The 18,618-nt window shown below is 58.4% G+C and overlaps 1 protein-coding gene across 7 annotated transcripts in view; it reads left to right on the top strand.

Annotated features, from left to right (window-relative positions):
• Window positions 1–18,618, top strand: part of ACTN4 (actinin alpha 4) — a 58,740-nt gene that overhangs the window by 28,420 nt on the left and 11,702 nt on the right. For 3 of the 7 annotated variants that reach the window (XM_040976351.1, XM_040976353.1, XM_040976350.1), the window contains exons 2-8: window positions 9,341–9,455; window positions 9,676–9,795; window positions 12,159–12,245; window positions 13,410–13,497; window positions 14,645–14,723; window positions 15,971–16,052; window positions 16,727–16,812. In XM_040976351.1, the coding sequence (XP_040832285.1) occupies window positions 9,341–9,455; window positions 9,676–9,795; window positions 12,159–12,245; window positions 13,410–13,497; window positions 14,645–14,723; window positions 15,971–16,052; window positions 16,727–16,812 (657 nt within the window). Of the gene's footprint in view, window positions 1–4,272; window positions 4,278–7,011; window positions 7,022–9,335; window positions 9,456–9,675; window positions 9,796–12,158; window positions 12,246–13,409; window positions 13,498–14,644; window positions 14,724–15,970; window positions 16,053–16,726; window positions 16,813–17,610; window positions 17,697–18,618 lie in introns of those variants that run through there. The other 4 variants (XM_040976354.1, XM_040976352.1, XM_040976355.1 and 1 more) reach the window with 3 other exon arrangements.

The raw sequence follows: 18,618 nt of genomic DNA, 5'->3' as shown, positions 1-18,618 counted from the left end.
GCGCTGTCCTCATTTAGAAATCGCCTTTGGGAGTGGAAGTTTCCTCATGTTAAGAGTGGCTGTCAAGATGTAGGCCTCCCTCACCCGTCTCCTCTTCCTGCCACTCGTCTCCGTATAGAGGGCCAAGCGCCCCTCCGCTCTCCGCTGTCTCTTCCTGTGCAAGTGGGCTCCGCGGGAGCCAGCCGGCTCTCTGGAGTGTAATCTGAGCAGTGTGGGTGGGTTGGTTGGTGGTTTGGTTTTCCATGTGTAGGATGGTTCTGGAAAAGTCTGTGAAGACAGAGACTGGCTCCAACTGGCGCCACCCAGCCCCGAGCTGAGCACCCCCTGCCCTGCTCCTCGGGAGTTTAGTCTCAGCCCCCAGCTAAGCACCCAGTGCCGTGCTGGAGTTTAGCTACGGTCCCACACATTCAGTGGCAAGGCCTCTGTAGTTGACCTGAGTTCAGGAATCGGCTGTATTCACCTTGTGGGATGGTGAAGCAGTTGGGGGTTAAGCACAGGTTACAACTGGATAGTCACTCGTGAAAATGAAAACAGTCCTTCACCTCATACCTTCCACCAAAGATTTGGATGACCCGAGTGTTAGACTAAAACTGTGGGAATGCAGCTAGGCACAATAGCGTAGTGGTTAAGATCCTCGCCTTGCACGCGCTGGGATCCCATATGGTCACCAGTTCTAATCCCAGCAGCCCTGCTTCCCATCCAGCTCCCTGCTTGTGGCCTGGGACAGCAGTGGAGGACGGCCCTAATCCTTGGGACCCTGCACCTGTGTGGGAGTCAGGGAAGAGCTCCTGGCTTCGGAGTGGCACAGCTCCAGCCATTGCATGCTCACTTGGGGAGTGAACCATCGGACAGAGGGTGATCTTCTCTGTCTCTCTTCCTTTCTGTATATCTGCCTTTCCAATAAAAAAAAAACAACAAACCTGAGAATGCATAGGAAAAAGCCCAGGCGCACATCTTCTTGACCCTGTCTCAGACAACGGTTTTATGGGTCATGACAGCAAAAGCAGAAGCTACCAACGGAAGAGACTTCATCAAAATTCAGAGTGATTTTGCCTCAGAGGACACTTAAAATTCACAGGAATATTTGCAAATTGTCTTAGCTATTCTAGTATCCCAAAAATATAAAGAGTTCTTACACCGAATAAAAAAAAAAAAAGACCGATTACCCAATTAAAAATTGGCCAAAGAGTCTAAATAAAGGTTTTTCTTGCAAAGATAAACCAGTGGAGAACAGACTTCTGACAAGATGCTTCTTCAGTCCTTAGAGCAAATCCAAACCACAGCCAGACGCTACTACATGTGCGGTTTAGTGAAGGCCGTCAGGTGGTACCCCAGTGCTGCCAGGGCCATGGAAACGAGTCTCCCCATCGGTGGTGAAAATGCCTCTTAGGAAGATAGTCTGGTAGTTCCTCAGAGTAACTATACAATCACTCTGGGATGCACCAGTTCTACCTCTAGGTTTGTACCCAAGGCAATTGAAGGCATATCCACACAAAACTTGTACACGAGTGATTTATAGCAGCAATGTTCCTAATAGCCAAAAATGGAAGCAACTGAGAGATCCATCCGCTGGCAAATTTAGATTTTTTTTTTAATTGGAAAGGCGGATATACAGAGAGGAGAGACAGAGAGGAAGATCTTCCGTCCGATGATTCACTCCCCAAGTGAGCGCAACGGCCGATGCTATGCCGATCAGAAGCCAGGAGCCTCTTCTGGGTCTCCCACGCGGGTGCAGGGTCCCAAAGCTTTGGGCCGTCCTCGACTGCTTTCCCAGGCCACAAGCAGGGAGCTGGAAGGGAAGCGGGGCTGCCGGGATTAGAACTGGCGCCCATATGGGATCCCGGGCGTGCAAGGTGAGGATCTTAACCACTTGGGCCACCGCGCTGGGCCCTGTATTTTTTTTTTAAGACTTATTTATTTTTATTGCAAGGTCAGATATACAGAGAGTAGGAGAAACAGAGAGGAAGATCTTCCATCCGATGATTCACTCCCCAAGTGACCACAATGGCCAGTGCTACACTCATCCGAAGCCAGGAGCCAGGAACTTCCTCCAGCTCTCCCATGCGGGTGTAGGGTCCCAAGGATCTGGGCCGTCCTCCACTGCTTTCCCAGCCACAAGCAGGGAGCTGGATGGGAAGTGGAGCTGCTGGAATTAGACCAGCACCCATATGGGATCCCGGTGAGTTCAAGGCGAGGACTTTAGCCGCTAGGCCACTGCGCTGGGTTCCCCAAATTGTATTGAATGGAAGCACAGGCCTACCCTTAAGGCAGCAGCTTGCTGCCTTGTGTTGGCGATCCTCACTGTAAACGGGTTGTCTCACAGCATACTGTGCGTGGCTGGGAGCTTCCTGTCACTCGGTACTGTTCCGACCACCCTAACACCACGGGTTTCCAGTTGCCTCTAGCCTGCAGCTCACGGCTGCAGCTCGGCAGCCGCAGGTTCTCCAGCGCAGCCCAGGTGTGTGACTGCTCTGTGATATCTGTGTGTGAAAGTCACCTGGCAATGGCTTTCTCCCAGTGGATCCCTGTCATTATTATCTTACAAGGAAACTCCCACGTAATTCTAAGGCACAGCCAGGGCTGAAGGATCTCCAGGAGCCCGCAGAACCCGATCTGGTCGTTTGCTGGTCAGGTGGCAAGGCTAGAGGAGAGATGAGGGGGAGCGGCATCTGTTGCACACGTACCCTGCCAGGCAGATGTGCACAGCTGTCAGATGCTGTCCCGTGGTATTCTCGGAGCACACCCATTCTCTAAGGTAATTCTAAGGCACAGCGAGGGCAGCTCCCAAGGCCGCACACGCCAGGACCATGGCTGGTGCTGATCCAGCTGTGGAGCTCTTACCCTGGAGTGCCAAGGTTTGCCCAGTGCCCTAGGTGCACTGGTGTCTGGAGGGTTCGGCCCTGCTCCGGGCAGCCTCTGCAGGCCTTAGGAGGGCTCCCTTTTTGTGCTGCAGGGCAGGGTCCCCCTTGGCTTGTCTTGGGAAAGTCTAGTCTGTGATTCCTTTGTGAATGTCTAAAGGCAAGGTAGCTTTTGTCTCTTAAGTAATGATCCTTGCTGAGTGGGGTTCGAAACCAGAGAGCCCTGACTTCTTTCTAGGCTTCCGAGAACCTGCTGTGTTCACATAGCACTCCGGGGACGGTGTCCTGGAGCAGAGCGGGCCCCCTGGAGCATCTGGCACTCTTAGGGGGAACAGGTTCCGGACAGAACGCAGTTTCTGAGAGTAGAGTGTGATGTGGGCGAAACAGAGCCTGGTGGATGTGGCGGACTCTAGGCAAGGCCTCCTGCGTAAGGCGGATGGCAATTGAGGCAAGTCCTAGGTGATGAGAGAGCCATGGAGGGACCAGGAGGGACAGAGTACAGCCCACACCAGCCTTCATAGCGACATGAAGGCTCAGTGCCGCCTCGCGGGGGGCTTGGTTGGGGCCAGAGCCTCTGCTGCTGGGAGGGCGGCCAGACACGCAGAGCCTCTGGAATGCCTGCAACTCCATTCTGCGGTATTTATACCTCTCCTCCAACCAGGAAGTCCGAGCTTTTTCCTGCAGGCTGAGAAAAGTCCGAATAAGGCAAGCTCAGACCAGGCCAGGAACAGCATTCCATGTTTCACTGTAATTGCTTTCGAATTGGGCTGTGTCGTCATGGCGCAGGCACACACAGTGTGGCCACTGTGCCCCCTGGCCAGGGGTGGGTCCTAGCTGGGCACAACATTGTGTCTTCCAGCTGCAGGAGTAGCTAATGACCTATGCTGTACCATGCTGTGCTGGGGGAGTCGGGGGGGTGGGGTGCTATCTCCTGTACCCCACTTGTCTGATTTGGGGCCATGTCAGCCTGATCTGACACCTCTCTGCCTGGGCCCTGGGTTTTGTCTCCCAGAGTCCGCTGTTGGCGATGGAGTGCCATAGCCACACGCCCAGGTGGAGCTCACAAGCTGTTCTAGAGCATCACACTCCCCCGTGCTAGAGCAATGGCCTCCTTGCCTGGGCAACTGGTAACCCAGATTCCAGCAGGCCTGGGTTGCCAGGCCTTGAAAGCGCCTTTATAGTCAGCGATGAAGCCCAGGGCCCCGGGAGCAGTCTCTGCTTTCAGGAACTGAAAAGATGCCCCACTGGGGCTCGGCCTTGCCCGCGGCCTAGCAGCAGCCTGGGCGATGGGCGATAAGGGCGGACTCCCGCCCCAGGAATAAGTAGCTGTCCCTCACCTGTGTCTGAGCCCCGGACACCCTTCCCGAGGACCTGTGGAGGCAGGAGCCATGGGCAGCGTCAGAGGCCACAGCAGGCAAGGTGGGAGTTCAGGAGGCGGGACGGCGCCCCAGCGGAGCGGCAAACCTGACACGGTATTTCAGAGGCGAGGCTTGGAAATGCCCAGGACTCCAGGAAGCTCCGTGGGCCCCCGGGAGGCTGGCCATGGCCGACTTCAGCCAGCCCTGGGCCTTGTACTGCAGGGTCAGCCATTGGCCTTGGTGTCCTGCTCAGGGGTGGGCAACCTGGGACAGCTACAGCTCCTCCTAGAATCTTGCTGAGTGTGGAGCCAGTGGAATCCTCAGACTAATTCTGCTAGGTTCTGGGCTTCTTGGCTTCACCTCCCCCCCACCCTGGCAGTCCTAACAGAAAATCAGCAGCAAAGGGAAGGTGGGCCTTTGCAGAGGGGCAGCAGCCTGGCCTAGCACCCTGTCTTCTTTGCTGCCCAGCACTGCTCATTGCCATGCTGAGTGGTCGCCCGGTAGCCCCTGGGCGCTGCCACAGAGTTGGGGAGGTTCTACCTCTGTGGGTTGGAGGAGGGGCCCTGATGAATGGCTCGTTAAAGTCCCACTGCTGCCACATTCCCAGATGCTTAGGTCACCTCTCAAACAATGTCTGTCATTCATGCAACCCAGCCTCCCCACATCCTGGCTGCTGGGAGGGTCCCTGTGACACAGGAAGTACATTATGACCAGCCATGCCAGGCCCCTTCCCGCAACACACAGCAACAAAGCGGGGCTAGCCCTTTTGCCCCTGCGCCTCTCCTGTCCCAGCTGACCCCGACAGAAGATGAGCCACAAGGTCTCTTTCCCTTTCCAGCCCCTCTCCCCGGCCCCATCACGCCCTGTGCCACTGTGGCAAGCAGTGAACGCTCCAGCGAGCGCCTGCAAGCAGGGGCAGTCACTGGCTCTTCTCTGTTCACACCTTTCCTCCCACCCCACCCCCCAGATAGGTGCAGGATCCCTTCAAGGGGGCAGCAGTAGGCAGGCCAGGAACTTGGGGTACAGCTGGGGCCTTTGATGGCTCTTGTTTTCTGCCTGGGCATTATGGAGTGTAGGTCCACTGAGTGTTGGCTCTGTAACCCTGGGCAAGTTGTAGATCTGCTTCCTGCCTCAGTGTCCTGGTCTTGGGTGGGAGGTTTCAGAGGGACCAAGTGGTGAAGAGCTGGCAGCTGCCATGGAAGCACCTTTAGCGTGTGTGCGTGTGTGTGTATTTGTGTCCGTCCGCCTCCTCCGTGTGGTACTCGGTGCTGGACAGGCGAGTGCATCGAGTGCCTTTCAGGTGAGGTGCTGGGCACACAGCCACACGCACCTGCTGGTCAGAGTTGAGATTGCCCCTGGATGAACCCCTTCTTCTTTGCTGTCGCCCATAACTGTGGTTTCTCCCAGATGATGTCGAGGCATTGAGTTGGTATTTTCTGGGCAGGACTGGCATCCTGACTACCAGACCCAGACTTGGACCCTGCGTGTGCCTTCCTGTTCCTGCCGGAGGGAACCACTTTCTCTCGGGCTCTTTCCTCTGCTGTCTTCCCGCACATCTCGCCTTCCCCTAAGCGTGCTTCTGTGCCCTCCCTGCCTCTCCCCAGCTGGACTTGCCCTCCTGCGGGAGGGGAAAGGCCCCCATGCTCTCATCTCACTGGCATCTCTGTCACTCACACGGCGCCTAGGAACCCCTGGCTTGGAGTCCCACTCAGTGACAGGACGGGAGCGCCTGGCCCTTGTTCCTGTCACCACTTCTCTGAAGGGTTGAATTAGTGACTCTGCTTGTCAGATGAGAGTGGACCGGCCTTGGATTGTCACTCAGCAGGCACTTGTTGAATGAGTGACTGTGTCCCCAGCCCAGAGTGACCAGGACATCAGGGAGCAGTGGGGCCTAGTCTGTAACAAAAGAATTCTCCTGGTGGAGGGGCACTGGAGGCCTCTGTGTGAACCCCTGCAGGGCACGTGTTAGTCTAGGCCAGAATGGGAAAGGAAATACTTAGGCAGAGTGTTATTTTGGGGAGCAAGTAGAGAAAAGTGAATTCTTGCTGCACGAAGGGTTGGCCATCTGCAGGTCACTTGTCTGCACCCCCTCATCTTGCGTGTTTTCTGTGCCCCTGCCTGGGGCCTTGTGCGTGTCTGGGGTGTCTGCTCACCTTCTAGGAGGGGAAGACCAGGCTGACCCAGGCATGGGGTTCCCCAGCCTTGCATCATGTGGAGACCAGGCTGAGCTGGGCATACTCCCAGGCACCTGCTCTGTGTTCAGTGTGGGGCTCTGTCTGCCTCCAGTCAGCGAGATGGAGCTTGTGGCGTAGTTACCGCTTATTTAAAAATAGGCCTGCCTTTGACACATACGTAACACCAAGCACTCACGGTGTGCTTGGCGCAGTGCTGACTGATTTACCAGCACCCTTTTGTTTAATCCTCATCTTAAGAGGAGAGATTATGATCCCCATTCATCACCCAGGGAGTCAGGGCTTGCTGCTTGTCTGAGGCTGCTGCTGCTGCTGATGGAGGTAGCCAGGGCGGAACTCGCACCTGGCTCTCTGTGACTCCCCCCGCCCCACGCACACGGGCCAGAGCGCTCGGTTGCGACCCAGAGAAGGTGTGTGAAGGCTGGATGTGGGTTTGGAAGGGAGCTAGTACTGTGGCCACCGTGTGGACAGATGGGACTGGGCGAGGTTCCTTAGGAGCCTCCACAGGCCCAAGTTGCGGATGTGGCCTGCAGAGGGTCTCCTGTGATGCCCTGTTCTGTCCAAACCACTGGGCAGCTGGGGCTGTTCCTGTGTTTGCTGGGGAAGCAGCAGCCTGTGTGTGAGTGTGAGAGATGTTTTAAATGCATTTCCCACCCCCAGCTTAATCGTCCAGAACAACTGCAGGAGGAAGAATCTGATATGCTCATTGGACAGAAAGGAAACAGGCTTCAGTAAGCAAAGTCAGCTGGTTGGAAACAGCGGGCGAGCCAAGGAGCTGCCTCTCACAACTGGGTTCATGCGCCTACAGAGCGTGCAGGAATTGTCCCCGCTGGCCAAAGCAAAGAGGGCACCTGGAGGACGTGTGCCCGGCCCTCCTGCACACCAGGGACCCAGCTCTGGGTCCTCAGCAGCACCGGAAATGCCCTCTGTCTCAGGTTGTGAGCTGTGGCTTGGCCACTTCCTGCCTGGCCCAGACTGCTGCACCCCCTGGGCTGAGGAGGTGGACTGTGCTGCGGGCATGGCACAGGAGACGTACTTCCCCAGCTCGGGGCTTGCTCGTGGGCACGCACAGCATATCTGTTGAGATGAAAAATAAGTAGGTGATGCCTCCAGGGAGAAGCAAGGGCGGTGTGATGGCTGGGGCAGGCAGGGGCGCCAGGGAAAGCACTCCGCGGAAGCCGTGGGCGAGGAGGGGAGAGACCAGACCCTACAAGGTGTAACACTGGCACTTGCTGAGTGCTTCCACCCACCCTGCAGGAACTGCCCCTGAAGTCTTTGCTGACCAGGACCCAGCACGAAGTAGGTGTGAGGAAGCTCGAGTCACCTGGCCACGGAAGTAGTGTAACTGCTGTACTCGGCCTGGTCATTTCGACTTCCCAGTGAGGTGGGGGAGGTGCGTGGATATGGCACTGCTTGTGGTCCAGTCTCTAGGACACTGACAGGCCTGGGGTAGTCAGGAGAGGCCCAGAAAAGGGTGCCCGGCTGGGATCCATGCCACACTGGGCACGGGGAAACCCAGAGCACCTGCATCCTGCAGAGCTGCCTGATGGCTGCTGGTGGAGGGCTCAGTGGTAATTCCTTGGTGAGGTGGAGGCAGGGCAGAGGCCTCCAGAGTTGAGGAGGCCAGCATCGCACAAGCAGCAGGGGTCTCCACTTCCCAGGCAGCTGAGCTTGCCACGTTGGCAGGGCATGGCACGGCATGGGGGAGTCTGGCTGCCTTTGCTTGCCCCTGGTTGGGCTTGGAAGGAAGCTCTGAGTGGCATTCCACACTGTGGTGCAGTGTGCTAATTAGGTGGCGTCTTTGTCTGGGAGGGGTTTATGTTGAGGCTCCGAGTGAGCAGGGATGGTGACAGTTGTCAAAACACACAGTGCCTAGCCAGAGGGTCCAGGGAGGCCCCTGGTGCCCCACATGGCCCCCACCTGCATCCTCGCGGTGGAATGTGCTTTCGCCCATCCTGGCCATCTGCCCGCTTCTACACCAGCCCCTGCAGATGGAGGAAGCTGGGCAAGGCGCAGGGGGCTCTGTGAGAAGCTGGGGCTTGGGGCTTTTCCCAGGCCCTGCTGCAGGAGGGGCAGGGGCTGCTTCCCCAGCTGATGGCTGGGGGTGTGGGTGGAGACTGAGGTAGGTCTCAGTGGCTCCCTGTCCTGGACTTGCTACCCTCCCTGGCAGTGAGGTGGGGTTTGGGACTTGGGCTTCTGGTATGGGGCCCTACATGCCAGAAAACCTCTTTCACCTTCACCTTGCAGCTGACCCTGCCTCCTGGCCCTGCTAACATGCATTGGGTCTTAAGATTTGAAAGAATGAGATGTGAAACATTCTCCAAGGGTGAGAGAAGCCAGGGTGTTGGGGAACGCTTCCCTGGTGTTTCAGGGAAGAGCTTGATGCTGGGTCACCCAGCTCACAGAGAGGCATAAGGAGACTCTGACTGTTCAAGCGGCTCTTCCTTTCCAGCTGTCTTCCTGTCCCAGGCCCTGGCTGTGTGCTGAGGATGGGAGAGTGACAGCTACAGCCTCCACTTGGGGCAGCTGGGAGCCATGGGCTGTCTGGGTAATGAAGGACTCGGGGTGTGTCACCCAGAGAGCCCACACTAGACAAAAGCAGGCACCTGCCTGACAGATGGGTCCCCGGCTCCAGCATCCTGTCAGGGCTGCCTTGTGGTGGTGCCTTCCTTCTGCGTTAGGTCCCCACACGGCAGGAGGGAGCACCTGCTGCAGAGCTTGGCAGACTCGGGGTCAAATCCACGCCCTGCCTGCCCATCGCTGCCTGCCCAGGTCCTTGGAAGAGTGCGAAGGAGTGTTGCTCCAAGGGTGGCGTCTGGGGCCTGGCCAAGAGCAGGGACCCACCGAGGTGGTGGCTGTGGCCTGGGGCTTTAGTTAGAGCATCCCAGCAGGCCGGTTCACCCTGTATGCCACCCTCTGCTCTGCTTCCCAGACCTTCACAGCCTGGTGCAATTCCCACCTGCGGAAGGCGGGCACACAGATCGAGAACATCGATGAGGACTTCCGAGACGGCCTCAAGCTCATGCTCCTGCTCGAGGTTATTTCAGGTGAGGCTCTCGCCAGCCCTGGGGCACCCCTCCACCTGGTGAGCCAGCGCCCAGGCACAGCAGCCCCTGCAGGCGCACCCCTTCACCCCGCCTGACCTCGACTGCAGAGCTGACCTGTGGAAGGGGGGGCGGGGGCCAGGGCAGCCTGGCCTGGGAGCGCAGCGGAGATGCTAAAAGCGTCGGTCTCTCTGAATGCCTCTCTTCTCTACACGCATCTCAGGGGAGCGGCTCCCCAAGCCGGAGCGGGGCAAGATGAGAGTGCACAAGATCAACAACGTGAACAAAGCGCTGGACTTCATCGCCAGCAAAGGCGTCAAGCTGGTCTCCATCGGGGCGGAAGGTGAGCTGGGGCCCATGCTACGGGGCTCTCGCCTGTCTCCCAGGGACAGCACCCATGTTTCTGGACAGGGTGGCTTTGTTGGCATAGCAGCCCCCCAGGGAGCTCAGGACCCCAGTATGTGTGCAGTGGCTGCCCTGGGTGTGACGTGGGGTCTCCCCACCCGCCTGCCAGGGACAAGCTGCTGTTGGTGCTGCGGGGTGGGAGGGGAGGCAGTAGGGGATAGCTGGGACTTGAACCAGAGCCCCTACATCCTCTCCTCTGTTGGTCTCAGCAGCCAGGCCCGGACACACAACTGTCACCTCTGTGCAGAGAGCCCCTTTTGTCACTGGGCTCTGCCTGGCAGACTCAAGGGGACGCTATTGCCCAGGGCTGGGAGAGCCTGGCCTCTGACCACTCAGACCCACCCCCCAGGCAGTGGGCTTGGGGCAGGACCCCCAGAAGAGCTCCCAAGCGCTTCAGGAGATAAAGCAAAGCCTAGGGGAGCCCAGACAGCCACCGCCTGCAGCTTAGCGCCCAGTCCTGCTCTCCAGTCAGAGCGGGTTCTTGTCCTGACAGCCATGTTGTCCCAGCTTTGAGAAAAACAAAGAAAACTAATTGCTGCTAATGACAGGGCTCCCAGAGTTTGGCCAAGACTTGAAGCCGGAATGTGTGTGCCGAGTTCCAAGGCCCTGCCCCGGCCCGGGACCTCTGCAAGATGGGTGCCAAGCCTTGCATGCCACGGTCGAGGTGGTTGGTGTTTGTTTAAAAAGAAAAGAAAAAAATCAAAACTCCCAAATTCCATCAGGCCCTGAGATTTTCTGTCCTTGCACGGTCTTTTCCCCTGGGCTGCGCTCCAGCCTTCTGCCGCGCACAGCTGCGTTTATTTTGCTCCAGTGCTGGTCTTGTAAATACAGACGGGTTAGAGGAGGGGCCCCCGGCAGCCGTCGCTTTTCATCTAGAAGAAAATTCTGTGCAGACGTGCTGTCTGTTCACTCCCCATCTCAGTGACCTCCAGGCCCTGGGAAGGAGCTGGAGGACAGCCGGGGTGAGACACCGTTCCTCGATTTGGAATACCTGAGAGCCGTAACCCCTGCTGCTGCTGCCCGGGACCAGCAGTGGCAGGCCTCACCATGGGGGTTGGGAGAGACAGCAGAGCTGGAAGCAGCGGTGACGGACATGTCCTGGGAGAAGCGGACTCTCCCAGGTCCCTCTGTGACCAGTGTGCACTTGTAGCAGGCTGGCACGAGCCAGGGGTGGAGCTGTGGCGTGGCCTTCAGCTTGTGCCCTGGGAGGCCCACAGATTTCTCTGGACAGGCCCTGCTGTGCCCTGTACTGGGAATGGGTAGGGCCCACGGCAGCTGCCCGGCCCTTTCTGCCTCTGACAAGCAGTGTGCCTTCCCTCGTCCTAGAAGCCATGAGCCTGGTGTCCACCCTGGCAGCTGCCCCTCCATGGTGAACAGAGCCCATTCCTGTCCTCTGACAGTGTGCCCTGGGAAGGGGGCCCAGTCCCCTGAGATATCCCACTCTACCTCCTCCCGAGTCCTGTTCCCAAATGTCAGAGGAAAGGTGCCCTGCGGTGTCTGACCTGCACCTGCGCTCTACAGTTGACCTTGAACTTGCACCTCCTCCCAGCCTCTCCCCTCAAGTGCCCATACCAGGGGACCCCTTTAACTAGTCATAGTCCCACCCTTTCTTCTAAGGAAGACACAGTCCAGCCGAGGCGTTGATAGCCCTGAGCCAAGGCAGAGGGAGCAAGGCCTTTTGTCGGGGAGTTAGGAAAGCCATTTGCAGAGGTGGCCCAATCAGGGACCCTTAGGAGACCTGCCTGTCTGAGAGGAGAGGCAGGGGTGCTTTGTGGACAAGCCTCGAGTGCTGGCCAGACACAGTGCAGATTGGGGCAATGGAGTGGGACCAAGGGAGTATTCCCCCCCAGGTGCGGGAACCTTCAGCAGAATGGGGGCACAAGTCTTTTTCAAGTGACAGCCTCTGTGTCAGGAAGAGAGGCATGGTACCCTGGGGGAGTCCTGGGTAGGTGGTGACAGGGGCCAGAAGAGCTGGGTGTTCTCGGAGAGCTGTGGTGCGCACATGGCCACTGGCTGAGGCTGGGACTGGCCATAGGACGCCACTCAAGTCACAGAATAGGGAAGGCTGTGGGGCAGGCCTCTGAGGCCAAGCCACCAGAGGGGCCGGAGCCTTCTGGAACCAGGAGACCCATGTATGGGGAAGGCTGAGGCCCGGCTGCAGTGTCCTTGGTAACTAGGCTGTCAGGTCTCCTCCCAGTGAGGTGAGGCCCGGGTGGGGCTGGGGGGCCGCTTAGAGGGTGAGCTGAAGTTGGGTATCCTGGAGTAACCACCCTGTCTCCCCACCCACGCCCCTGCCTGCAGAGATCGTAGATGGCAACGCGAAGATGACGCTGGGCATGATCTGGACCATCATCTTGCGGTTTGCTATCCAGGACATCTCTGTGGAAGGTGAGACAGGAGCGCAGGGACACTCCCCACCCCACTCCCGTTGGCCTTGCCCCTGGAGTTGGGATGAGCTAGAAGAAGGCCTGAAATTCTGCTTCGCTGGGGGTAACTCACAGTTGAACTTGACCACAGGAGCAGTTACTAGTGCCTGCTGGATCAGGTTGCTGGTGAAGAGAGGCCCTCCTAAGCCAACCCCACCTCCACAGCCTCTTCTGCCTCAGATGCTCACCCAGAGTCAGACCCACCCTTCCCTAGGGAAGGTCCATTCAACAGCCCAGCACCCCAAGTCCTGAGCCAGCCGGCGCTCAGAGTTGGTCATGGGTCCGATTCTCCTCACTCAATGCCCCTGTCCTCAGGCTCTTTATTTACTAATTTACCTGAAATACAGGGATTCCCCAAATAGCCTGCAACTGTTTGAGCTGGCTTGGCTGAGGCCAGGAGCTGGAAATTCCATCCGTGTCTCCCATATAGATGGCAAGGACCCATCGCCTGAGCCCTTACCTGCTATCTGCTAGTGTACATATTAGCAGGAAGCTAGAACTAGCAGCAGAGGCAGGACTTGCTCGTGGGCGTTATCATAGGGAATGTGTGTCTCCCAAGGGACACCTTATCCACCCCCAGCCTGGCCTCTGCCTCCATCAACCATGAGCCCATGCATGCTGGCTCAGTGCAGTGAGTAGGACACATGTGCCTCCTGCCCTTGAAGAGCTGTCAGTACGGGGACAGCTGTGGGGCAGCAGAGGCCTGCCTGGCCTCTCCATCCCTGAGACCATGGCCAGAGCTGGAAGACCCCAAGTAGCCCAGGCCTAGGGCTCCTGTCCATAGCTTATTCTTCATTCTGCTTACAAGAGGCTAAGGCCAGTGTCAACGGCCAGTTTATCAGTATATTCTGGAGGGCAAAGGCACAGGCTTTGTGACCAGAGGTGGGGCTTGGGCTCAGGAGCCAACACAGCCACTTTCTAGCTGCCCTGGGTGGTGGTTTCTTCTTTGGCCACAGTGAAGCCAGGCTGTGCGTGTTAGCATAGGGGTGGGATCTGGGTAGGATCCGTGCACGTCTGCTGTTCCTCCCTCTTGGGTTCGGTTTGAACCCTGAGCCCGGGCCTAAAGGGACCATGTGGCTTGGGCTGGAGTTTGAGCTGATGTCCATGGTCCTTGTGTGTCTTGCAGAGACCTCTGCCAAGGAGGGGCTCCTGCTGTGGTGCCAGAGGAAGACAGCTCCATACAAGAACGTCAACGTGCAGAACTTCCACATCAGGTGAGGTGGGGCGGTGTGTCCCCAGACTGCCTCTTCCCCTCACTTCCTCGCAGGATCCCAGTGCTGCATTTTGTCCCTTGGTGCGCCCCTGGGTGGTTAGTAGCTTGTGAGTGATCCCTCCGTCAGCGGCTCTCTCATGTATCCCCTTCCTCTTCCAACTGGCTGGCTCTCTTGTACTGGCCGGTTGTTGATGTATTCTGGGAAGGGCTGTCCTGGGGGTGCTCCTGCTGCTTCGGGCTGGGGAAGTGGCCAACACACTGGGGTGTACACTACCTACCTGTCAACCATGGTGTCCACGGGAGAGGGCAGTGCTGTATAGGCCAGTGGACGGGACAAGGCCTTTCTCAGGAGCTGGCATTGAGCTTGACCCTAGAAATAGCCAGTCTTTGGAGTGTCTCGGAGTAGAGTATGGCCAGGTTCGAGTGTCATCTCGGGGGAGTTGTTTTCTTCAGAGACCTCAGGCCAAGCCGTGTCCTGGAACTAAGAGCCTGTGACATGTCCCTGCCTGCATCAGGCTGGCAAGGCGAGGTGCTCCCACAGCCCTGTAGTGGGCCAGTTACAGATAGAAGGGGCTGCTCCTGCAGCAGACGTGGGTACAGCACCCCAAGGAGTGGTGCTGTTAGTGCCCCGCGCCCCACAGAGACAGACTTCCTGTCTGCTGGCTCACTGCCCACACACCTATGGCAACCTTGACTGGGCCACCTGGCATTGGGAGCTGAGAATGCAGGCCACAGCTCCCCTGAGGGCGGCAGGGTCCCAGCCACCTGAGCCGCTTACCTGCTGCCTCCGCGGGACTCAGTAACAGGAAGCTGCCATGTGGAGTGGAGCTCTCCAGCGTGCAGAGCAGATAGCCCCTGCGGCAGCCTAGGCAGCAAAGGTCACCTCTGCGGTCCCCAGTTTACCGGCACAGAAACTGAGGGAGCAGATTTGGTGACTTGTTCGAGGCCATAGCGTCAGCAAGTGGAAGTGCAGCACTTGAACCCGGTCTGCCTCCAGAGGTCACTCTCACAGCCACTCTCCTGCTTCTTTGTGCCTGGCGCCCACCAGCCCTCAGTAAATGGGCATTAAGACTTGCCGTGGGTGCCCGGGTGCTGCACCCCTACGACACCAAGTGCCCGCCTCACGGACTCTACCATTGCATCCACAGCTGGAAGGACGGCCTTGCCTTCAATGCCCTGATCCACCGGCACAGGCCCGAGCTAATCGAGTATGACAAGCTGAGGAAGGTAAATGTCTCGCACCCTCGCCGTGGCTCCCAGGTCCCCTGCAGCAGATGCTCGGTCTCTGGACTGCCATCCCCGAGGCCGTGTGTCACCAGCCTCCAGAGTCAGAAATTCCGGCCAGATGCTCGGGCTGGGGGAGCCTCTGGCCAGCTTTGCCCGGGCCTCTGCGTGGCAGCTGCCTCTGCCTCCCTTATTCTCCTACGGGCCATCCCGTCTCCGTTCGTGGGCATTGCTGGCAGCCAGGGTTATTTTAGGGCAGGCCAACCTTGCCTTTCAGCACCCATTCCTTGACCCTCTGGGTTCTGGAAATATCGGTGGGGAAGAGAATAAGAAATTCAGATCATTCATGCTGGCTAGCACTTCCCCTGCAAAATTCTCCTCCTCTTTTACTGAAGTTAGTTTATTTGCTTGAAAGGCACCGAAAGAGAGATACACACACACACGCAAGCAGAGCTTACATCCACTGCTTTACTCCGATGCCTGCAGCATTCATCTTGCTCTCCCCTGTGGATGGCAGAGTCAGCACTCTGATACAGCTGTTGAACCTGTTGTACCACATCGCCGGCCCCTACACTCCTCATTTGCCTGCAGAGCATGTGCGAGCCAGTCCCTGGCCTCCAGGGCCACCCGGCCTCATGGGGAAGGCAGGAGAGCGGTGGGCAAAGCAAACCAGCTACATAAGGCCTTGCACATACGCTTGGGCCCAGGGCTTTGGGGGTGAGCACAGGTCAGACAGACACTACAGAGGAAGGGTGAAGCCAACCCCCTAACTGGGGTGACCAGGAAAGGCCACGTGGGGGTATCATTACTTAGGTGGGGAACCAGCCTATTCGTGCCGGAGAATGTGAAGGGGGCTCTGGCTGGAGGTGGGAGGAAGGAAGTGAGGAGGGTTGGGATGCAGAGCCTTCCAGCAGGGAATCCCGTGGGCAGTGGCACTGGGACAGGGTGGAGGGACATTTGAGGGGTTGGGGTTTGGGAGCTGGCGGTGGGTCTGAGGCCTGAGGGTGGTGGGAGATTGTGGGAAAAGAACGCACCTGTTTTCTGGAGCAGGAGAGGTCTCGCAAGGCATTCCCGTGATTAGAATTTTTATCCAGGGTGTGTGCCCCATCTGCCCACTTGGCACATGTGGTTCGGGGAGGACCTGAGAGACCCTCCCTGGCACCCCCGACTCCAGCCCAGAGCCCAGTTCCTGTGCCCTCCTGCGGTTAATCCTGACACATTTTTTTTTTCCCCTCTCCCTGCCTCCACAGGATGACCCAGTCACCAACCTGAACAATGCCTTTGAGGTGGCCGAGAAATACCTCGACATCCCCAAGATGTTGGACGCAGAAGGTGAGTGTGTCCGTCTGCTCTGTCATTTCTCCCAGGGCAGCCTTGGGGAGCCGGAAGGACTGAGCAAGTCTCAGGGGAGCCCGGGACAGTTATGTCGCCTGGGAGCCAGTGCTGGACAGCCTCGGCTGGCCACATGTCTTCAGGAATGGGGAAGGATGGAGGGGGGTGGGAGTGGGGAGATCGGCCCCCTGGGGGCTACATGTCAGGCCCCAGCCCAGGGAGGGCCGAGCTGGCCGCCAAGGGCCGCCGGCTCCAGGCTTCCTGCACACCACGTGGGTGTCCCCTCCTTGCCTGCAGCCCGCCAAAGTGGAATATTTTGTTTTTTCCTTTTCCGGCTTTGTTCCATTTCCCAGTTGCATACCCGCCCTGGTTGAGGCCTGAGGCTCTGGCCTGTTTGCTGGCACTTGTACTTGACTGTCCAGCCGCCCCTTGAGGCCACTCTTGGAGAGAGGAAGTGGCCTCCTTTCAGTCCAGTTCCCACAGCCTTAGCCTTTGCAGAGACCATGGGGGCGGAGGAACGGGCCCATTCACAGGTGTCCCGGAGCCGTCTGTGAGGGTCCATCCCCAGGAATGGCCGTGGCTCCAGCATCATCAGCCTGTGGATCCCGCCAAGCGGCAGCTCCCAGCCTCCCGGCCCTCACTTGGGCAGTTTAACCCTTGTCGTTCACTTACAGACATCGTGAACACAGCCCGGCCCGACGAGAAGGCCATAATGACCTATGTGTCCAGCTTCTACCATGCCTTTTCGGGAGCGCAGAAGGTACCAGGCAGGGCCAAGCCGGCCCTCCACACCGCCACTTCCCAAGCAGCTGCTGCCTCTCGACTCCCATGCTCGCCTCGTTTCTCTTGCAGACAGTAGCGGGCACTCTCCGACTGGAATCCAAACCCCCGGCCTCCTAACACACACACACACGCACACGCACACGCACACACGCACACACACTTTCTGTCTCCTTGGTGTCACTGCTCTCAGTAAAGACCCACAGGGTGTGTGCCAGGCCCTGGGGGTGCAGTAGTGACAGTCAGCCAAAGGGCTCTGCTCTCCAGGGAGTTTATGTCACCAAACCACATTGTCACAGGTCTGGGGTGGCCTCAGGCAGGGCAGCCACGACAGGAGTGAGCTAGAGTTGCCTGGTGAATTCAGTGGCCAAGGCAACGCAAGCGCAAAGGCCCTGGGGCCGGAACAGGCCTGGGGAGCAATGAGGGTCGTGCAGGACAGCCATCACCTGGGCTGTGTTCTTAGGGCCTCACAGGTGACCGTGTGTGACATGGTCCTCCGTAGATTTCCAGAAAGATCAGTCAGCATGTGAACCGTCCCACCAAAGCCAGCTTCCTCTGTGGGGGCAGTGGTTGGTCTGGCTCCCTCCCGCCCTCGTCCCCCCACTGGGCCACGCGCCGGCAGGACACAGCTCACGGGCCTGAGCTGGGACCTGGCTTCCAGTCGAGAGTGAGCGCTGTTCCTCCTGCATGAGCCTGGGCCGCCCGGCCTCCACCTGCGTCTTTCACTCTCTCCTCCCTCTCTCTCTCTCTCTCTCTCTCTCTCTCTCTCTCTGCGCAGATATTGTGGGCACTCTGAGGCCAGATGAGAAGGCTATCATGACTTACGTCTCCTGCTTCTACCACGCTTTCTCGGGGGCTCAGAAGGTGAGCTGGGCGGGCGCACTCCCCACCGCTGTGGCTGCAGTCCTCTCTGTCACCCTTGTGTCATCCTCGTGTCACCACCATCTCCATCTTCGGCTGGGGCTTCAGCCACGCTGTGGGCCTGCGCGAGCCGTGAGCTGAGTGCTGGTGTAGGAAGATGAGCTGGCAGAGGTTTCCCCGTGGTCACAGGGCCCCAGTGCTCCCCACAACTTGGCCAGCACTAACCCCGGGCCCTGGGAGGGTAGGCCACTGCGTGAGGAGGACACTGGGGGGCCCAGCATCGCCGCAAGTGCAGGGCAGAGAGTTGGCCCCTCGGCTGTCCTGCTGCCCTCTTTCCATGACCCACAGCAGCGCTGTCTGCCTACTGTGTCTTCTTGTCTAGGGAGCACCAGCCCTCCCGCTCCTCCCTGCAGCCCCCCGGCCTCCCTTGGGACTGTACCTGCTTACCCGGCTCTCCCTTACCATGTCATCGGGAAGCTAAGTTGCTGCCGTTCCCAGCGGCACCCCTCACGCCTCCTCTGAGCCTCCCCATGAAGGCTGGCCATGTCTGTTGCCTCCCTGGTCCCCCCAGATGTCTTGGGCAGTGAGCGGCACGTGCCTGCCAACTTGGTCCTGCTAATGGTGGCCAGTTGGCAGAGAGTGCTTGTCCTCAAGGCTTCACCCGCACAACAGGGTTCTAGAAGCCCCCCTGGGTTGGCTGGGTGTGGCTGGAGTGTAAAAGCAAGAGCTGTTCTAGCATTGTAGGGCACACCACACTTACTGCCCTCTCCAACCCAGGTGCCACTGGGCAGGCAGGGCTAAAACAGGGCCTGGCACCGTGAGGGCCCCATCAGTGGTGGGGGAGTTCTTGGGGTCTGTGGGCTTACCCTGCCTGGCCCTCAGCGAGAGGGTCAGTACCACAGCCATTTCCCTCTACTGGGCACAA

Source organism: Ochotona curzoniae, unplaced genomic scaffold (genome assembly GCF_017591425.1).
Source record: "Ochotona curzoniae isolate NIBS_2020 unplaced genomic scaffold, NIBS_Ocur_1.0 contig_2699, whole genome shotgun sequence".
Lineage (NCBI taxonomy): Eukaryota > Metazoa > Chordata > Mammalia > Lagomorpha > Ochotonidae > Ochotona > Ochotona curzoniae.
Note: the sequence above shows the minus strand (reverse complement) of the source record. Positions and strands in the feature narration are given on the sequence as shown.